We start from the raw sequence: 20,388 nt of genomic DNA, 5'->3' as shown, positions 1-20,388 counted from the left end.
GTTAACATTTTAGAGAGGTAGTGCTTATTCTGTCTTTTGCCTGCACAGGGAAAATGAAGGTAATACCAACCCTGCTGATTGAGAACAACAGTCCTGGTCTATCTGAGCAGACTCCAGTGAAGCAGAATCTAAGTTTCCAGTAAAATAAGTGCTCCCACACAAAGGTTATTAAGCTGAGTGCCATGGCTGCTGCAAGCATGTAAAACACTCCGGCCATGTTGTCAATGTCCAGCTGGCTGCTCATGACTTCATTCTTCTCATTATGGCAAATACCAGTCAGCCACAAGGTTTCTAACTCTTCCATTTCCCCTAGGGAGAGCAAGGAGTCAAACCAGTTAGAATGCAAAAATCACAAAATTACTGCCCACAGTATTTGAAACTCTTTGCAAGTTTAAAAATACAGCACCATTTAACACTTCCTTTGCAGACCACTTTAGTCTTATCCACTAAGGATTTGCAAATATAGCAGATTTCAACTCACAGCACCCTAGTTACAGATGTCCTCAGATTTCATAAATTACGTGGGAAGCTGGCTGCTCTAGAAAGCAAGATCTGTGATTTGAGTAAAACTTCCTTCTCCTTGCTGTAACTAATACTGCTTTTTACAGAGAGTGGAACTGGAGGGTTCCTTTCTCAGGGGGTTCTTCCCCCCCCCAGCCATGAGAGCTGCGTTTGGTGCACACTGAGGCCCAGGAAGCTCCTCCAATCCCAGTTCAAGAGATGCCATCTGTGCCGCCCCTGTCTGCAGGTCCAGCTGATGGAAAACCCATGTGTGTATCCCAGAGGTGCTGACATACACACAGACCCTCAGGGACAGCAGTGTCTTTAACAGCACCCACATGGCACTCACAAATACATGTGAAGACAGCCTAGTCCTCCTCCTTCTGCCCAGCTGGCATGGACTGAACCTTACTGACCAAAGATGCACACGCTATCACAAACAGACCCCTCAAAAAATGGCACAAGCTAAGCCCACTCAATATCTGTGCCCAGACCCTACAAGCACTTTCCTTTATTCAGACACTTCAACTTCAGGTATTTCTAGAAGTGTCCTAGTAAATTATATCTGTCCCCACACTCATAAATACCAAATGGAAAGCAAAAGCACATCAAAACCTGCTAGGAACTGAGTCCAGTAAAGCAAAGGGGAAGGCTGTAGCAATTAGACACAGGGCTCAGTCAGACACATAACCGGAGTCTTTTAAGTCACCCTTCTCTCCATTTTCCTACACTTGTTGCTCCCTGATTCACCCTGACGCCTGCCTTAAACAAACAAATAAATGTCACATATTCTCCTAATCATTTTAAAACACACCACAAGAATTTGGTTCTTTCCAGCGAGACCCATGATAACCTTATTTCCCCTTTTTGTGTAAGTTGCAATGTTGTGGTTGAACCTCTCCTGGAATGTCTGGTCTCAGCTATCATCTCTTGTATCTCATGTTCCCAAGGGTTTGGATCTCTATGCGTTTGATTTATTACTGTTCTTGTCACTGGTTTTATTTTTTATGTTGAACAGGCACTCACCTGACAATCTTACAGACAACCTTAGAATCCAGGTATCTACCCATCCTATACATTCAGATATCCCTTCCATAACATATTTTTACGCCAGTCTCCCAGACCAAGATGTTTTTGAATGCTAACAGACCACCCAAACAACAAAGATAAAATGGCAAATTCAAAACCTTTGCATGTGCAGCAGCAACCAGCTCGAGCAGTTGGCTGCCCCCGAGGGCCATCACTGCAGTAGTCATTAGTCACATTTCCTCTCACAGTTGGCTGAATTTCAGCAATAGGTGAACTGATTCAGAGATGCAGTTTTTAACCACTTTAGAAAGAAAAGACATTGCTTACCAAAACTTCCTGTTTTGTTTTTATTTTTTCCAGTAATACTTTTGGCAAAGTATTTATGGCAAACCAATGACAATCACCAATGCTGGATGTAAAATCACCCAAAGCATTATGCTTGCAGGTTAATGCCATGTTATAATGGAAATGGAAAGCTTGATTAGCTTTACTCATACAGCACATACAGCAAGTGAGGAAAAATTAGTTGTACATGGTACAGTATTAAGTCTATTGTTTTATACACTGCTTGTTTTTCTACAGAAAATAACTGTCACTTCTTAATGCTTGGATCCTTGAAAGAATACAGTATGTCCCTTCTCCTGCATAAGTTTCTTTTTTTTATCTTTATTGCAATGACCAGGATCTTTCAAATACAGCTCTCCCAGCTGTCCGTCTCATTTCAGTTTCTCTTTTCCCCAAAGGACCTGGGCAGTAACTGCAAATCCTTTCCACATCACATATTCCCAGCCCTCTGGTCTGGTGCCCTGGACACCTTCCTCTGCACACTTCTGGCCCTCCAGTCTTTCTCAGAGGCTCCTCTAGCCTTTTGCTGATGCCTGCCACCTGGGCAGCAGCAGAGAATTAAATGTCATCATTACTTAGCTGAAACTGAGAATTCCTGGTTTCTGGATATGCCCCATCCTTACTGCCATGAAAATACCTTACTTAAAGCTAAGGAAGCTTCTCCTCTCTCTCCCTCTCACATATTCTTGGAATCCATATTTCACCAATGAGATATGGCCTCAGATGAAGCACACTGTCACATAGCAGTGGTTGTTACTGCCAACAGATATGCAAGAAACAGCAATTGCTCTTGCTAAGATTATTTTTTACGTTGTGTCATACAATTAGTTTTCAAATATCCAGTGTTCTTGCTGAAACATTGCCTGTGTATATGTGCCTTTCCACTCTCCTGACAATATAGTCAGCTGAGTAATTCTATTATTATTTTTAATGACTTCAGTTTCTAGAAAATACAGTGGACAATACAGAGGGACAGAAAATACAGTGTTAGTGTTCCCAAGTTCAGGATACAGCTTCAATTTTGGGAAAAATTACCATTCTACTGATCCCTAGTTCTTACCCATTGATTAGGAAACATTTTTCCAGTATTGTAATGTATACACTATTGGAGTAAAGAGAACAAAAAATGGCTAGAAGCTATACTGACATTTCCACTACCTTCAAGCTAGACCAGAAGAACAATGATCTGCTGTGCTGGAGCACTTTGCAGGGGACAGAGCCAGGGCATTAGGAACACTGCAGACTATAGGTAATCCAGATGTGTGAGTTGGAAGTGGAACACTTCCATGGCTGGGATGGAGAAATTGCTTCTCATACAATGTGAAGGGAAATTTGAAGAAGAAAGATATATACACACTCTCTTCTCCTAAATTACAGTGCTCGATCTTCAAAATACCTAAGAGCATCCTCTAAGAAGAAAGTCAAACTTAATGAGTCTTTAAATGTCTTCTGACCCAGGACATAAGGACACTAAATTATTAATCCTAACAGCATAGGTATTGCACACTGTCACTTCAAAGCTATTTGGGGTTCCTTATTGCATTTACACATCTTAGAACATTGGGATTTCTTTTGTTCTTCTAAATCTCAGTCGAAAGTTCCCCTCATCTCTCAAGTCCTCCATAAAATTCAGAGGCTATGAAAGAGAAAAGAACCCAAGCCCAAAGAGAAAGCAATATCCCTGGTTTAAGCAGTAGTAGCCAAAGCTCTGACAGTCAGCCCTCACTACTTCCCATGAGAAAAATCCACATTTCCCAAGACTGTCAAACATCAGTTTGATTTGACTGCTCTGCCCTTTTACAATTCATAACAAAATTCACAAAGTAATTGAAACCTCTTTTTTATTACTGTTTCCTCTGCATTTCTTTCCCTTTGGCATGTCCATCTAAAGTAACTATTGACAATCCACTAACCTTTCCAAAAACGTCTCTACAGAAAACAACTGAGCTTGTTTTGAGTCAAGATAAACAGCAGTGCCCTGGCAAGCTATGAAGAACAAAGCATCCCAGTGTCTCACACATCCTGCTGTTCCAAAGCCCTTCCATTATATTTGACAATGATAGAAATCCCTCAATTAATACCCAAAAGTAATCCACAATTTTATAGATTGCAGAGTGCTGTGAATCTTTGGATTGCCATATTTATTAAACTATCCAGCAATGGACAGATTAGGCTGTTAGTTCTCCCTATATAAATCAGTTACAAATTACAGCATATATTTAGATCCATGTGTTTATACACACACAGAAACACACACAGACAAAGCAGTTACTAAATTAAGTCCAATAACACTTCAGAATAGCTGACCTTAAAAAAACTGGCAAAAATGCCCCAGTCATTTATTGCTCTTCCTGACCATTCCATTTTACCCATGTTATTTGCAGAGGGCATAATATTTTTATTTCAAAATCCTCAAGATTTTTTAGTAGAGGTGTTGATTAATTCCTTATACAAATCAGCCACTTTCAAATGTGGCCTGGAGTTGGAATTGGAAACATGGAACTTTGAGCCTCGTTAAATTTACATTCAGAAAAAAAATATTTAAAAGTATCAAGCCCTTTTTGGAGGAATATTGTTGTCCTTCCAATCCTTTTGGGTGGTCTAATATGGGAAGTGAATATGTCAGGTGATGATACTTATAACAATATAGCAGTCTTTGCAATCAAAAGGCCAGTGACTGGTGGTTACCAAGTCCTGAAGAGTTCAGTCCTCTCCATTTGTACAAAATTCTGATTAGCAAGTAAGAGCTCAAAATCCTGCATAAAACAGACCTTGAAAATCTAAGTCAGCAACCTCAATATATGTAATATATGTAAATGCCAGGCCTCTATGAACCAAGTGTTAATGGAGTTCAAATATGCATCTAATAGTAAGGTCTCGAGTTACTTATAAATATTAATGAGGCTTATTTTAAGGCTTTTTGGTTTTACTTCATGCACTTAATAGAAATGCTAAAAGAATAGTTGCAGATTTCAGCAAAGTACACCATGACAATAATACAAGATTAGAAAATGAACATTTCCAATGTATTTGACAAAAAAAAAAAAAAGAAAAAAAAAAAGAAAAAAAAAAGAAAAAAAAAAGAAAAAAAAAAAGAAAAAAAAAAGTGTTTTCTGTTTAATATGTTCCCAGTACATTTAATCTGCAAAATTCACAAGTAACTGCATGGTGCTTACAGTAAGATATTTTAAAATTCCTATAGCACTTAACCATAAAAAGTGTGCCTCATTTATAGTGCAAGAATCACTGTAAGCAACTATTTTAAAGGTTCGTATTTCAAGCAGTGTTGAGCTTCTGCACTATTCACTCAAAACACAGTATGGTCTTCTCTAATAAATTGCAAAATTCTAGCTCTCTCTGTGGTAATTCAAGACTATTTACAATGTCTTTAAGTTACAGCTCAAACAGTTCTTAAATCCCTTTGTATTTCTCTTGGGTTCACTGCTGTGGTGCTCTGACTGCTATTTGCTCCGAGACATAACAGTTGGTCTTTCAGACTATGACAATCCCAGAAGTGCTTTTCCTCCCAAATTACAGTACAATCCACCAGTATATTTGAAACTTGATCACTCTGAGAAGTGATAAACTGCCCAGTGTGCCCTCTGAAAAATTTTTTCTCAATAAAAATATCATCATCCAAACACAGAAAAGATACAGATCAAAGGGTAGAACTACATATATCCCCTTGTCAATGCCCTTAGCATTTTTTGCAGGCTGTGGTGTCACCTATCCCTGCAGATGGGTGTCACCCATCCTCTCAGAGCTGAAACATATGCTGCCCTTTTGCAGCCTCTGTCACTGTTTCTTGGAGATGTGTCATCTCTCAGGGGTTACTGGTACCCCCTTCATGTCCTAGGCCCAGCTTCTCTGGGGCTCTGGCATCCTCCCTTGGTTCTCCTCTTTGCCCACGAAACCACCTTCACAAATGAGGCAGTGTCTTCCCAAATGGTGGGCCAGCCACGAGACACTGGACACTGACAGTTAAAGCTGGCACCCTTCAAGTCATTTCACTGATTTAATTTTGTTTTCTGACTGGTTTTTGTCTCTATTTACACATACATCCCGGGAGACACATACATATTGAAAATTACATGTTATTTATAAAAAGGAGAACCCCCATACCCATATAATCCAGCATCCTTCACATATGCAATCTCTATTACTCTTAATTTCCAAGTTACTTCCCCTTGTAAAAACAGCAAGAGGAACACAGATGACTGACAGCAATAAGCTCATTGTGAGCCACTGGCTGCACTCTGCATGCCCCCATTAGAACTGCTAAGCACGACTCTCAGTATTACCACCCCTCTCACTCTTGTTCAGCTACACAAACACCCTCCACTTATACACTCACACTTTTCAGTCACATTTGTTCCACCCACTGCTTAAGGAGGACACAAAATATATAAACAGAAAATCACTGGGATTGTGGGTGTATTCTGCCTGAGCATCACACACTGAAAATGTCCTGATAATCACATACGTATTTCCTTTTCGGGCTTTAACAGCCAGTGTGAGTCACCCTGCTGCACTTCCTTATAATCTACACAGCAATTTGAGAGGCTTATGCTAAATATGAAAAAAAAAAAAAAAAAAAAAAAAAAAAAAAAAAAAAGTAGCAGAAGTAGCAGAGAGCTACTCTAGATGTAAGGGGGCAAAGCTCATTTCCACAGTTACCTATTACCCCTAAGGAGTGGGAAGCAATTATTCACCCAGGAAAAACATTCTTAGTGTGCTAAGTCATCCTAAAAGCACATAAAGATTAACCAGAACTGAAAGTTATTAGGAAGAGGATAACAGACTCTCTGAAGGAACTCAAACAAAACCCAGTTTTCTTCTTAACATCTCTGCATCCCTAATTGCTTTAAAGGTTGCAGCTTTAAGGGTTAAGGGCTTAATAAATCTGAACCATCTGCCCCTCTTTTCACAGAGATCTCCTCCCAGACATATGTTTGAACTGAGCTTGTAGCCAGCAGGTACTGCAACAGGGTACAAATACTCCATGAGTAGGATGCTTGACCTGGACAGCTGGCTGATGTTCTCCCATGCCTCTCGATACTTGCCCTCCTTACCCAGTGTTTTTCTGCTCCTCATTTCTATGCATTTCTTCTGTCATGCATCTTTTACTCCTCTATCTCTGCTGCATCCCCCACAGCTAAAGGCTCCTCGCTTTCTCTCTATCCCATGCACAGTCTGAAGCCCTGGTTCCCTTTTAATCCCAAAGCAGCTTTGTCATTTGCAGTTCCATGACCTCATTTGCTCACAGATAAAAAAAAAAAAAAAAAAAAAAAGACAAAAAAATTCTTCTTACCTACAAGACACCAGTGATTCTGCTCCAAATTCCAAAGACACGATGCTATAGGTTTCAGAAGCCATATCTTTTAAAATACTTTACAGTGTATTTTTAGAACAGTACCATACAATTCTGAATTGCACTGCACAGCCCAAGCCAGAGGAGCCATTACCTACACCTGGGCCTTCAGACAGCCGGCCAAAAATTCTCACTATTGCAGGCTGGAGGAACAAGGGTGCCCTCATAAATGTTGCAGTCCAGCAGTTACAGCTGTGTGCCTGAGTCTTTCCTGCACTTATCAAATGGCAACCTAGCACAAAAAAGCAGCTGACAGCTGGAAGGGGAACCTGCTGGGCCCTGGCTATGTCAGCCTGCCCAGCTGAGCTTTGCAGAGCTTTATGGAAGACCAGAGACCTGGTGATTCCCCCGTGCACATTCTTGTTCTGACACATTCCTCTGGCTGCAGGCAGAAGATCCAAACAAAATGATGGTGCTGCTTCTTAGCAGCTATATGGTTTTAGCTGCTTTTGAACTCCTGGGTGCTTCTATTTCTCAACAGAAGATTGAGAAATAGTCCTCTGTGCCTTAGTTGAAGTATTTGTATTTACTCTTTAAAAAACAACGAAAGAAAAAAGCACAACCACCACTGTGCTTAGAGAATTACCCCAATCATCAACAATTTGAAACAAAGCCAGGGATGCACTTCACTCCTATCCCATAAGCAAGAAAAAGCACCTTCTAACTCTATATTAAAAAATTCAGTGATCCAAAGACATTAATTTTATATTAACATATGCATATTCATCTCAACTTCCTACAAACTGTGCTATGTATATGAAACTGCACAGACCAAGTGATGAAATATTTTGGGAATAATTCTATTTTTGAGAAAACTAAGTAACTACTCTTTACATTCTTCAGCAACTCATATTCATCCTCCTTTTATCCATCTCTTTTCTTCCTTGACAGAGCAACAAATTTGGTATCTGGTAGCCAGCTTCCTTCTACTGAGACTTCAGGGTCACTTTAACAGTGTGATGTTAATTGCCAGTATAATCTGGCCACCCACTAGAACCATCCTCACAAACAGAACACTTCATGTAGATACATACAAACCACCCATCTAAGCTGAAGTTATCCTTAACACAACCCCACACCCCTCTGTATTTACATTTATTGTTTCCAATGTCAACAAGAAAAAAGAAATGGTTCAAAGCTCCTGACTTTAATGCAGAAAAAGCATCATGTTTTGGAAAGTATGAAACGATGCTCCTGAGTGAACAAGTCATTAATACTTTGGTTGGATGTTTTACCTGAGTAAGAAATAGCAATAAGATTCCTATCCACTGTGCCAACATTTTATTTCATTATGTAAGTGAACTGACTTGGATATGCATATGATAAAGAAGCAGCAAGGAAAAATCAAATGGGAAATATGACAGGGCAAAGGTATGTGCAGAGGAAATTTCAAGCTCTGAAACATATTTCAAAAATCTATCTCAGTACTATGTAAATGTAAAAGGGAGACAAGATAATGCTTTATGGATGCAATCAGATATACTTTTAAACAAATTACTTGGTTTTATCCAAATATCTACTATCATCCAAAAGCTTCTCTCCTCTTATTAATGTAACATTCATATCAAGAAAATGTTTTTTCACCTCATTAGGATTATGAAACTCATTAGATTTATAATAATACATTGAAATTATTCCATACTATGATGAATGTCCTATTACATATACTGAATAATAATACAATACTGCTAGGTGCTTTGCTCTTTATAGGCTTAGACTTACAGAAGAATACATTCTGCAAAGGCTGTACATGTGAAAGAAGTATTTCTGCCCTCATTTGTGTGTGTCTGTTAATTAAACAACCTCATTCAGACTCCACTGATGGTCTCCCAGGATTACCATCTGAAGATGAAACTTTCTCTCCAACCACACTTGCTTTTAGTCTAGATAATGTCAAAGGGGTTTTTAGTGATACAACAAAGTGATGTTGGTCTGGACTTTGGGTTCATCCTCTAACTCATCAAAACAGAGTTATGTAAGTTCATAGCTAAAATATTACTCATCCAGCCACTGAAGTTAGATGTAGATTACAAAATCAGGTCATGCTAGTTCCAGGCAATCACTCTTTAAATTTAATTTCTTGGTTGTCTGTTTCAGTTTACCTGCAATGTACTTTATACATCACTAAAAGAATTTCAACCTCAACATCCTTCTTAGCAATTTTTGGTGGTTTGGGTTCTTTTCAAATTTCTTATGCCCTTTATTTGGTTGGGAATTTTTCTCTGAAAATTATCATCTAAATCTGTGACACAATGTAGTGAGCCAAGGTAGCAAATATTCTGGGACTTAAGGTAACATGTTTTTCAGAACAAGCATAGGGATTCTTTACTAGAGAAAAATAACATTTTGGCATTCATGGACAGTTCAGAGTGCCTTCTAAAGGTACTGAAACTACCACTGAAATAATGACAAACACATTCACAATCCCCATGGCTTGTGCATTCAAAATTTTGATTCTGAAGTAATATCTGAGAAAGATTGACCTGAGAGCAGACATTTCACTACAAGGTTTCATTCAACTGGATGTCTGTTGGATCTGTATCTACTGCAATTCTTCAAATTATTCTTATGGAAATTTTAACCTGAGTTTCATAGACAATTCATTTATATTATTCTCAGCTACTAAAAATAGATTAGAAATATAAGTATTCATATGCTGTATAAACCCACAGGTCTAAGTGTAAATACATAAGACTGTACCTTCTTTCCCTGCGTCCATTTTGTTTTCTCCCTGATATTCAGAGACAAAGTGATGCATAAAAACGCAGTACCTTTGGAATTTTTTCTTTAATAGCTTAAAATGTTTTCCCTTCTATTTATTTTGTTTCTCTGTGATTTCATTTATTTTTCATTGAATGATAAAAATGATAAAACAGTAAGCGTGAAAAAAATGCAAGATGAAAACAATGAAAATTTTAGCAATGCTATGGCAACATCTAGAGGGGTTGGCCCACCTCAGACACTTCAGACCCTCCTTCAGGCTGCAAAAGCACTTTCTTCCTTAGTATGGGACAAACAATGAAAATTCTGTGATTCAATTTTCCCACTTTGAAGTGGGTCAGAGTTACAGCTACTAACACTTCTGAAAATTATTACACAGATAGAAACATATTTTATTCTCAAAAGGAAAAAAGAAACAAATATTTTAGGAAATTAATTACACTTGTTTAAAACAAGAATATGTAATTGCTTGAAACCTGGCTATTATGGGCAATATGCTCATTACTTAGCAGAAGTAAGCCATGTTTCTTCCATAAGCCTCTCTAAATCCAACAGATCAATAATGATGGCACTACTACCCCTCCATGTACACTAGAGAAAATGCATCAGTCATGATGATTACATCTCTTCCAGTCATGTAGAATTATAATAGGAATAAAAACACCTGTGCTGAAAGACTATCATACTCACCGTCTCCAGTATGAAAATTAATGTGAGGTTTTTTATGGAACAGGAGGCACACTTTGCCATTTAAACTCTTACTATGAAGAAATTTACCATTCTTAGTCTCATTGATATGCTATCTGTGACTTTAAGAGCATATTTATTTTTCAATAAATCCCTCTTTTTCACTGACAGAGATATGTAAATTTAACTCATGTATCTATTAAAAAAAAAAAAAAGAATAAATATTAGCACACAGCGTATTAATCTGATAGAGGATTTAAGTAATAATGCAGAAATTTCTTTCAGTACTGTATATTTATTCACATGAGCATGTGAATGACTTCAAGTTTCTCTTTGACAAAGAAACATTTCTACAATCAAAACAGTTCAAGCCCTATGTGGAGAATGAGTCATTATTACTGTCTACAGATATATCAAAAATGTGGTTCCTTCTTCTGCAGAGCAGAAGTGCCAAGAGGAAGAACAATTCCTCTATTTCTGTGTTAGAATGAAAAATAGCTGCTTGAAATCCAATAAAATCAGTCAGCCTACTTCAATCCCATAAACATTGTTTTACCAGAAGTTTAAATTAATCCATCTTAGATTAGAGATAATTCACACCAGTTCAGAACACTTCTGAACAATTCTAAATAGCAAAACAGTCATGCTGAAAGATAACGCATCTACTGAGTAAAACCTCCTCAAGAATTGCTCAAAGGCAAAATAAAAACTAAAAAAAAAAATAAAGAACATAAATAAATTCAGAAACGCTCTCTAATATTGAGGCCATTGTTACTTCGTGATGTGTATGAAAGCACTTACTGAAAATAGATTCAAATGTCCTTGGCAGTGAGGTGAGTTAGAACAAAGTGGAAGAGAATTCATGTCTCAGCATGGAGAAATAATTTTACTAATTTGTTTTCCATTTGTTGAATTTTTTTAAATTCTGAGCCAACAGTCCTAAAAGAGGCAGAGCTACTAAAACTGCATTAACTGTGCATATATAGAGAAAGAAAAGACAGGAAAAAAAGATTGGTCCCTACCATCTCCAACAAACTGAAGGAGGGCTAGATCAATTTGTCTCTTCCAAGGTGATCCTTTCTGAAGTGCTATTCCATAGCCTGTGGTGGCAAAGATGTATCCACTCCCTATTGTGACAAGTTTGCAGCCTTCATCTCTTCCAGCCTTGTAATTCAGCACCGCTGCATCATAGATGAAAGCATCCAACTTCCTGAAATAAAAGAAAACATTTTACAACCAAATCATTAGGGACAGCTGTTGTCAGACTTCTTTTGTCCTTGATGCTAGGACCCTGTTGAATATCATATGAATTCTTTGATATCATTAATTACATATCCTGCTCTGCTGTATCTAAAATTAACAAAAGGCATCTATTTTAGTGAGGGGAAAGTAGGACACATAGCTTTGCATTTCTATTTTAAGGGATGCTGTTAAAAAATACTGAGCAGAAGAAACCAAGCTACAAAATGTCTTGTGCTGTTATCTTTGCATCTCTGCTCTAAAAGTGTATAAAATATATCTTGAGATGCAAAAATGACACAAATGACAAGAGAATTTAGAAATGAAACAACAATAACCAATTAGCTATTTAAAATATTGACTGAGATTGAAAACATGACTTCATCAGTTTTCCTTAAGGCCTTGCTAAGACAGAGGAAGGTATTGTATCATATCTGTTCTTGATATCCTAAAAAAAAATACTTTAATGCATAACATAATTCAATGTTTGTTCTTAAATAACTGAAAAACATTTATACTCAAGCCTAACTTCTGTGAAACTCCAGATTAGATAACAAAAATGTCTCACTAAAAAATGCCTCCTATTCATCTCACATTGAACCGAGAGAAGTATCAGGAGAGAGCGAGGTTGCTACACTTTGTCTGCTGTCAAGAAAATATGAACAGTGGCAATCCTATCACCCCTTTCTATACTTTCTTGCTTCCCCTCAAGGACACTTATCCCAACAGTTACCATTAAAGTCATCAAATTAGAATTTAGTGAAGTAATTAATTTAAAGGAAGTAGAGGTGGCACATGTAACCACTAAAAGAAATCATCTGGGCCATCATTGTCTTTGTTTTTCCACCCTTCCCTAAAACTCGGTGCTATCCTCAGCTTAGATGTCAACTTAGCTCCATCAGTGCTAAAAGACTCTCTCCTTCCTTTAAGTGAGTAATTTAACACTGAGCAATAAATTGCTAAACATTGGCAGGTGGTGTGTCACAAAATCAATCTAGAACTAAGATGTGGATGGCTACCTAGCACTGAGGGTACCTAAACTGGAAATAGCCAAGAGCCTGTTCAGGAGGAGGTGTTGGGGTACTATCCAAGCATGCAGGCCTCAACACAAGGCCAGACAGTTTTCTAAATTATATCCTTTGATTCAGCACTTGGGATACAATCTTTGCCTTGTATAGAAAGAACAAAAATCCATGTTCTTTAGGTAGATGACTGGGGAAAAAAGGAAATCTGTTTGCTGTAGCCTCAAGATACTTGAAATATTTCTGATCTACAGCAGAAAATTACCATAAGCAACACAATCCAGTTTCATGCTTTCAGACCTCCACAGTTATCTGTGGGGAAGGGAGATTACTTCTCAACTTTTGCTCAGGCATGAGGTTGGAAAGGAATGTTCCCTCTGTGGGTATTGACACTGCTGCACCAAACCAATTTAAGTTAAAATACACTCCAGAATTTGTCATCTGTTTATTCTGGGATTTATAGTTTTGCAATGTAAGCATATCAAACACATGCTGCCAAACACAGAGAAAATATAAAGAGTCAGCTCTTCCTCTGTCAAAACAGTTAGAAATAGAGAACAAAAATATATCTTTGCTAAAGACTCCGGGGGCAAAAGCCCTGTGCCACCTCTTCATATGCTGCCTGTCTCCTAAAGTACTGAGCAGTGTAGGGAAGCCTTGGGACAGAAAGACAAGGCACAATCACAGCCTCACTCACTGCTTGTGGAACCCCTCCTCAGCTTCTCAGAGAGCCCAGCATCAGCTGCAGTGGGTACACACAAGCAAAGCAGGTTTTGAAGATATACAAGGCTTCCCTTTTGAGGGTTTTCTCTATACTGCTTCTATAAGGATACAATAAATCTCATTAGGCATTTAGATTTAAACCATGAGGTACTATATTGACACATGCTGAGTGCTGAAAGGTTCTGCTTTCATTCTGAACTGTAAATCAGAAGTCAAATGCCCTGAAAAAGTCTTGCTATCTACAAACTCATATTCAGAATATATATTCTCCATTTCCAACATGACTCTTACAGCCTCTTAAAGCTTAATTATCTTTCACCGTGCACCATTACAAAAATGCTATTCCTTACAAAGCAGAGCTTAAGAACATGCTGTACCCCTACAGCGTGGGCAGGGAGTAACAAGTCATGAATGAAGTTCTCAAATGTCAGGACATCCAACTCTTCCATCACAAAGAGGTGGATTACCTGACACTCTGCAAGAACTTGACAACTTTAAACATGACTCAGTAAGAGTGTTTAAAAACTGAGACATCAAAACCTGGGCAAGTCCAGGAATTTGACCCTTTCTGAGTTTTGTGTTGGTGTGAGTGCTGAGTTGTTCAGCTGACACGGGCACTGCAATCCAGGCTGCTCCCAGGACAGCCCCACAGCACCAGAGGCTCAAAGCCTCTTGCAAACCTCAGTCACGTAACACTCAACCAATTAACTTGTCATTTCAGTGCAGCCACTCCAGGGAGTGAAAGGCTTTGTCACATTGTGTAGGTTTAAATAAACTGCTAAGAATTATTAGAAAGATGAAAGAGAACTATAGAAACTGGAATGCAGCAAGAAACAAGATTTATAACTGCTGTGAACTGGCCAAATGTGCCAGGCAGCTCCAGTGAATGCAGAGGAACAACACTACAGCCTTGTGATTTATCTAAGCCACGGACAGGTTTGTAAACATCCCCTGAACTACTGTGATAATCCTGGGTAGGAAAGAAAATAAGCATTTTGGATTATTTGTAAAAGAGAGACTACACAGGCAAATGGCCACTATTTCCTAACAAGCACAAGGAGGAAAGGGAGTGGGGAGAATTTTAGCTCTCACAGCATAGGAAAACATAAGTATTACAAAATAATGAATTGGAATAGTTTAAAAAAACCTGCAAAGCATTATTGAATGTAATAATATGAAGTGGGAGATCTGTGGACAGTCCTGTACCTAAACATTTTTGAGTCATCTAAAAGTACAAGAGTTTAAAAGTCAGACTAACTATTGCAAAACATAGTTCTCCTAAATGTTGATGTAAACATTCAAAAATGCCTGAGTAAAGAGTATTAAAGTCAGAGGAAAAGGTTCAGAAAAGCAATTTCAGAAAAGCTGGAAACATGATTTTATGATTTCCCTCATCATTATTACGGCATGTACTTTTTTACAAAATTTCTATGAGGAAAATCATAAAGTAGGATTAGGAAAATTTATTAAGTAGATCTCCTTCCTCAGCAATAGAAGTATAGCTCACGTGGAAAATGTTAGTTTGTTTCCTTAACCAACTAAATGATCCTTCAAGGGGGTTCTTTTCTTGATGGAAACCAGATGGGGAAAAAGAACCCAAACAACAACAAACCAAAACAAAAAACCAACCCTAAAATTGAAATGGTTCTAGAGGCACAAAGGAGAATCCAGCACACTGAAACCCAAGCTCTTCTCATTACTGGATGTCCTGCTCTAAATTGTCATAGCATTCAGAAAATGAGAGGGATGCTTTAATACAGCTCTGTTTATTCACTTTCTCCTATTTTACTGTCAAGCACTGGAGCCTATGTAATAAATAATATTATGTTTCCATTGAGGATCAGAGAAAATTAAATGTTGACTCAAGTCACTTTCCAGTCTACAACTACTGCAGTAAAACCAAACATAGAATATCTACAGCGGAATTAATTCCTTGAAGCAGGTAGCATTCAGAGCACTGCTCATCTCTAAGATTCAGGACATTAACTTCTGAATCAATTCTTCTCATTTCTTCATATATTCTAACACCCCAAATATGTCATTTTCACAGTCACTCAAAAGCTGTGTATTATTATGAGCACAGATTTGACTTAGACAAAACCAGAATGCTTGCATTATATGAAATGTACCACGGAAGCAATTACCTTGCATTGCATTTTGCTGTAAACAGGTGTTTCCCAATGACTTTTCTACAGTAGTTTTGATGAAGGGTACCTTTTAACTCAAATATGGCACCTTTGGGGGCTCATTCTGAAAATTTAAAGCTCAACTACATATTTAAGAAGAAATATTCATTATCAATTCTATTCTGAAGAAAAATAGCCTATGGTACCAATCTGTTTTTGAAATTTATCTGAGTGACGTCATTAGCTAAGAGATGTTATTCCTCAAATTTGGTTGTAAAAAAAAATGCAAAAAAGAATACAAAGATCACAGCATAGCAAGCATCATACCTGTTTACTAAGGCTCCAGTTGTATCTTTTGAAAGCATAATATTTGAAATTACTGAGTTACTACTAACATTAAACTGCAAGCCAGTCAATCCTCAAACAATATTCTTATCACCTTTGCCCTCTCCTTTTCACCTTCCCCATTATAAAGAATACTTTCACTTGTCAAAGCTTTGTCTCCCAAGCCTAATTTCTGGAGTGAGACAGCTCATTTTCAAAACCCACTGAAAAAAAAAAAAAAAAAACCACTTACTTTTCAGCTTTTTTTTTTGCTTTTAAAAATTCATTGCATAGTCTGCAGAACAGATGTCTTACATGACCCTCAAAGTAGCATTTACAATTAGGACTAGGTTAAACAGAACTATATATTTTAGAGATCATCAGTTATATTGCTGGAAAAGTAGCAAGTACAAAAATACTGGCTTTAAAATATGATGGATTTTACAGTACAGATTTACAGATGTATTAAAAATGTAATAATTTACATTTTATCCCTCCTTTATCTACAGAAGGGATAAAAGAAAGTGTGTAAAGAGAGCACAATGAGAAACACAACCCCATTTGTGCATCTCTAGAAATATGTCCAGGGGATCTAATACCAAAAGGTCAGTACAGAAAGACACAGCAATCAAAGGTTGCTCGGAAGAATAGGCTTCAATGAAAGTGCTCTTCAATCAAAGTGACACTTTGATATTGATGGAGCAGGAGAAGCAGGTATTTAACCTTTAGCATGAAGAACTGTTGATTTCCTTTACCCACTTTTGACTAAAATGTGCTGCAGGTTATCTGATGGCTCTGCACTGGCAGTGACTTATCTTCTATAACACATTCAAATAGCTCCATACAGATCATAAGTTCACATACACTGGATGGATTTCTTGACATCACCAGTTTAATAAGGGAAAATTTAATAATTTGCTAACTCTGCAACAATGCAGGTTAGCAAAGTTTAACCCAGTTAAATGATGAACTCATTAGCAGGGAATGAGCTTTCAACTTTCCTCCCAGCTGAAACTGTCCTCACTTCAATCTTCACACAGGAGTGTAGACACAAAATCAAAAGAGCAAGCTCTGACAGACATTAACACTATTGTGAGAGATTGTGGAGGCTTCACCTCACCTGTCAGGGAAATCTCAGGCTGCCAGAAAAATCACCACGAACCTTCCTGCATCACTTGGCTGTGGTAACCCGACTGGGCATATTCAGCCCCTCTCTCACAGAAGCTCCAATTCACCACTGCTTTGTCCACCTACCTTCCCAGTCCCTATAACATTTCCCTTAGTAAAAAAATAATGGAAAATTTGGTGTGTCTTTATGATTAATTTATGCAATAGAATAGTGTCCCACTTCAAGTCTCAGAACCCAAGTAATGAAATGCTTGCAAAGCGTCAGTTTATCAAAACACAAAATTTGAGAAGTCGAGTAGGGGGAATATATTTTTAGATTAAAGATTTTGTCCCAGTTACAATAGAATAATGAAGGAGAAATTCAGCACATTTCAACAAGAACTTGATCTCATCCCCAAATCAAAAGAATACTGAAACTTATAATAGCTTATTCTCAGGAGAAAAGGGGCTAGATGGGATATAGCTACTCTCACCTGTTCACTTTATGTCCAGGTACTTTATAATATTTAAAGACACATGACAGACAATGAAATTACCTAAAAATGGTAATATACATACAGAAGATGACAAAAAAAAGGTCAAAAAAAAGTCAGAAGACCAGTCAGATACTGAGTAAAGGTTTTAGAAATAAATTACTATGAAGATTTTGGTTTCCGGATGCAAGTTGCTGTGAGAAGGAGGCTTTCTTCCCTAAATAAAATAAAATAAAAAATAATAATAATAAAAAATACTAAAATAACATAACATGAAATAAAAAAAATAAAATGCAGCATACTACATGAGAAAATTCCTGAAAATGTGACTCATCTTAATAGGACATGATGATGTTTTCTGTTTATAGATAACTCAAAACTATTAAGGTATGAGTTTCCCCAGACATGACAATGAATGCCTTCTCAGATACCAGTAATTCTCTAAATGACAGTTTTAGTATTTGCCTGTTTTTCAAAGCTCTGAAGAACCAATTTCCCCAAGAAAGTCACCTGGAACAGCACATTAAGCCCTTACCCAATGCAGTATTTATTCAGATTTTTCAATGCATGTGGAAGCCAACATACAAGAACATGAGAATAACTTCATCTCCTGAAAGGATGGAGAAACCAGTAGCCATCCGAAAAACGGGTGCCAGAAAATCTTGCCACAAATATAAATGCCACAGGAAGTCTTTATCTCTGAGCTGCCAGCTCAATGGCACTTTTTAGCCCAAACCCTGCTGCTCTGATCACTTCAGCAATAATGCCAGTGGGAAAAGCAGGAAAGCCACGCTGTGCTGGTACACATTACTTTTAAACTATTAGATTTCAGAACTGATACTTTAATGAACAGATCCTCTGAATTAAATGAGCCAGGATGGAGCAGTAAATTTACTTGTTTTCATATCTTTGCAGGCTTTTGGCACAAACAGCAGTTGCCCAGTTGCAAACCAGCTTTCCAAGTCCTAATTTGGGTGGCTACACTTGCAACAGCAAATGAAAATCATCCCCCTCAGAGTGCAATATCAAAATGAATATTAGAATGAACTTTGAAATGAGTATTAGATTGAAGCCCAAAAGAAAGCATCATAATGTAAATTGAAATTGAGGCACCTCAGCCATCTAATGCCAAACTAAATGAAGATACTGCTTGCAGAACATGCCTGAACCTGGTCAGTCAAGAGAGAAAACATTGTATGGTTCAAACTGCTTAGCAGAGATTTCTTTTTCACAGGATCTGAGGAAGAAAATCATTACATTTATAACTCCTTCAGGTGATTTTAAGGGAAGTGTATTTATACAACAATTTAGTACTTACTGTCAAAATTAATAGTGATAAATAGACACTCTGGAGTACAGCAAATATCTTGCTCTATACAATAGATGTTTAAGGAGGAATAAAAGAAATAAGCTAAGCAGGGATGCTATTGACATTGAATATGTTGTCTTGGGTTCAGATGAATGGATATTTCATGAGCTACAGAGTGTATTAAGCCCCATCGTGTTTACCAACCACCAAACAGTTCACCTTCTACCAATTTATTCAGTTTCTTTCTGAGCTTGTTTTAATTTTGGTATTTACCATTCTATAAGGCTCACTGAACTTTAAAAAGGTCAGGTGCCAAAAAGGGAAGAGACAGAGACACACTGAGAGGAGCGAGCAAAGAGGAGAGATTGACTGATGTTCATTTTTACTTAAAAAACCAAAACAAACCAAAAAAAAGTTAAGTGGTCTACAGCTGTGATTATTTCACCTTGTCAACACTAAAGAGTACTAAAGAATACTTTCTGAAAGTATTTTACATCTTTATTTCCACTCCAGCTACAAGTCATAAGGTATGCAGGCATAAAATATGATCCTCCATACACAATTTACTGCAAGAGTTCCCTGAACTCACTCAGTGGTTGAGATGTGGTCTAGCTTGGTTTCAGATTTCATTTGGCTGCAAAAATTTAAGTTCCATTCAGCCTTTTTGTAAGAAGTTCCCATGCTCTTGTCACACAGCTCTACTGAATTTTTTATTTTTTCCTTCACATGAGCTGCAGAAATGGATGCTTCTAAGTGTCAGACACCAAAAATGTCCAAAAGTTATATCCAGAAAAATGGGTACATATTTTACACTCCCAACCATTAGTCATGAATAAATTGACAATGAATTATCTGAACTATTAATTTCTTATGTCATACATTCACTTTTTGGGTTTATCACCCTCCTAAAGGAACAATCACCTAGCACAATAATTTGCCCTTTCAGGGTCTGACAAAAATCTAGTTAATCAATATCATATAAATGTGATGAAAATATGGACAGTAATCTGACTAAAGCAAGGATAACCTGTCTAAAATCTGCAATTTCAGTTGTTGCACTTGATTTTTTAAATCCTGTTTGTGAAAAATACAAAACCCAAGCAGGCTCAGAATAGAGAGCTTTGACAAGTAGGCCATGAGAAAGCAAGAGCATCAGGTTCTCAGAGTGATAACTGGATTTTATGGATTTGATAGACAAAAGTTCAGTGGCATGAAGTAGTGCTTGTGCCAAAGTTGTTTTCAGCAAAGTTTCACTCTTCATGTAGCATAACAGGCATCCGGGAGGGTTGCAAGCAATTAATTATTACATTACAGATATGTCACGATGCACATCAACCTTTCCCTTTCTCCTGCAAACACACTTCATCTCTTGCTACCTCTTAAGGATTTG

The 20,388-nt window shown here is 37.6% G+C and overlaps 1 protein-coding gene across 2 annotated transcripts in view; it reads right to left on the bottom strand.

Annotated features, from left to right (window-relative positions):
* GRIN2A (glutamate ionotropic receptor NMDA type subunit 2A) overlaps window positions 1-20,388 on the bottom strand; it is a 139,999-nt gene that overhangs the window by 7,125 nt on the left and 112,486 nt on the right. For both annotated transcript variants that reach the window (XM_071760607.1, XM_071760608.1), the window contains exons 12-13: window positions 11,677-11,864; window positions 71-309 (exon numbers count right to left, since the gene is read on the bottom strand). In XM_071760607.1, the coding sequence (XP_071616708.1) occupies window positions 71-309; window positions 11,677-11,864 (427 nt within the window). The remainder of the gene's footprint in view (window positions 1-70; window positions 310-11,676; window positions 11,865-20,388) is intronic.

This window comes from Heliangelus exortis, chromosome 17 (assembly GCF_036169615.1).
Source record: "Heliangelus exortis chromosome 17, bHelExo1.hap1, whole genome shotgun sequence".
Classification (NCBI taxonomy): Eukaryota; Metazoa; Chordata; class Aves; order Apodiformes; family Trochilidae; genus Heliangelus; species Heliangelus exortis.
The sequence above is the reverse complement of the archived record's forward strand: the minus strand, read 5'-3'. Positions and strand labels throughout refer to the sequence as shown.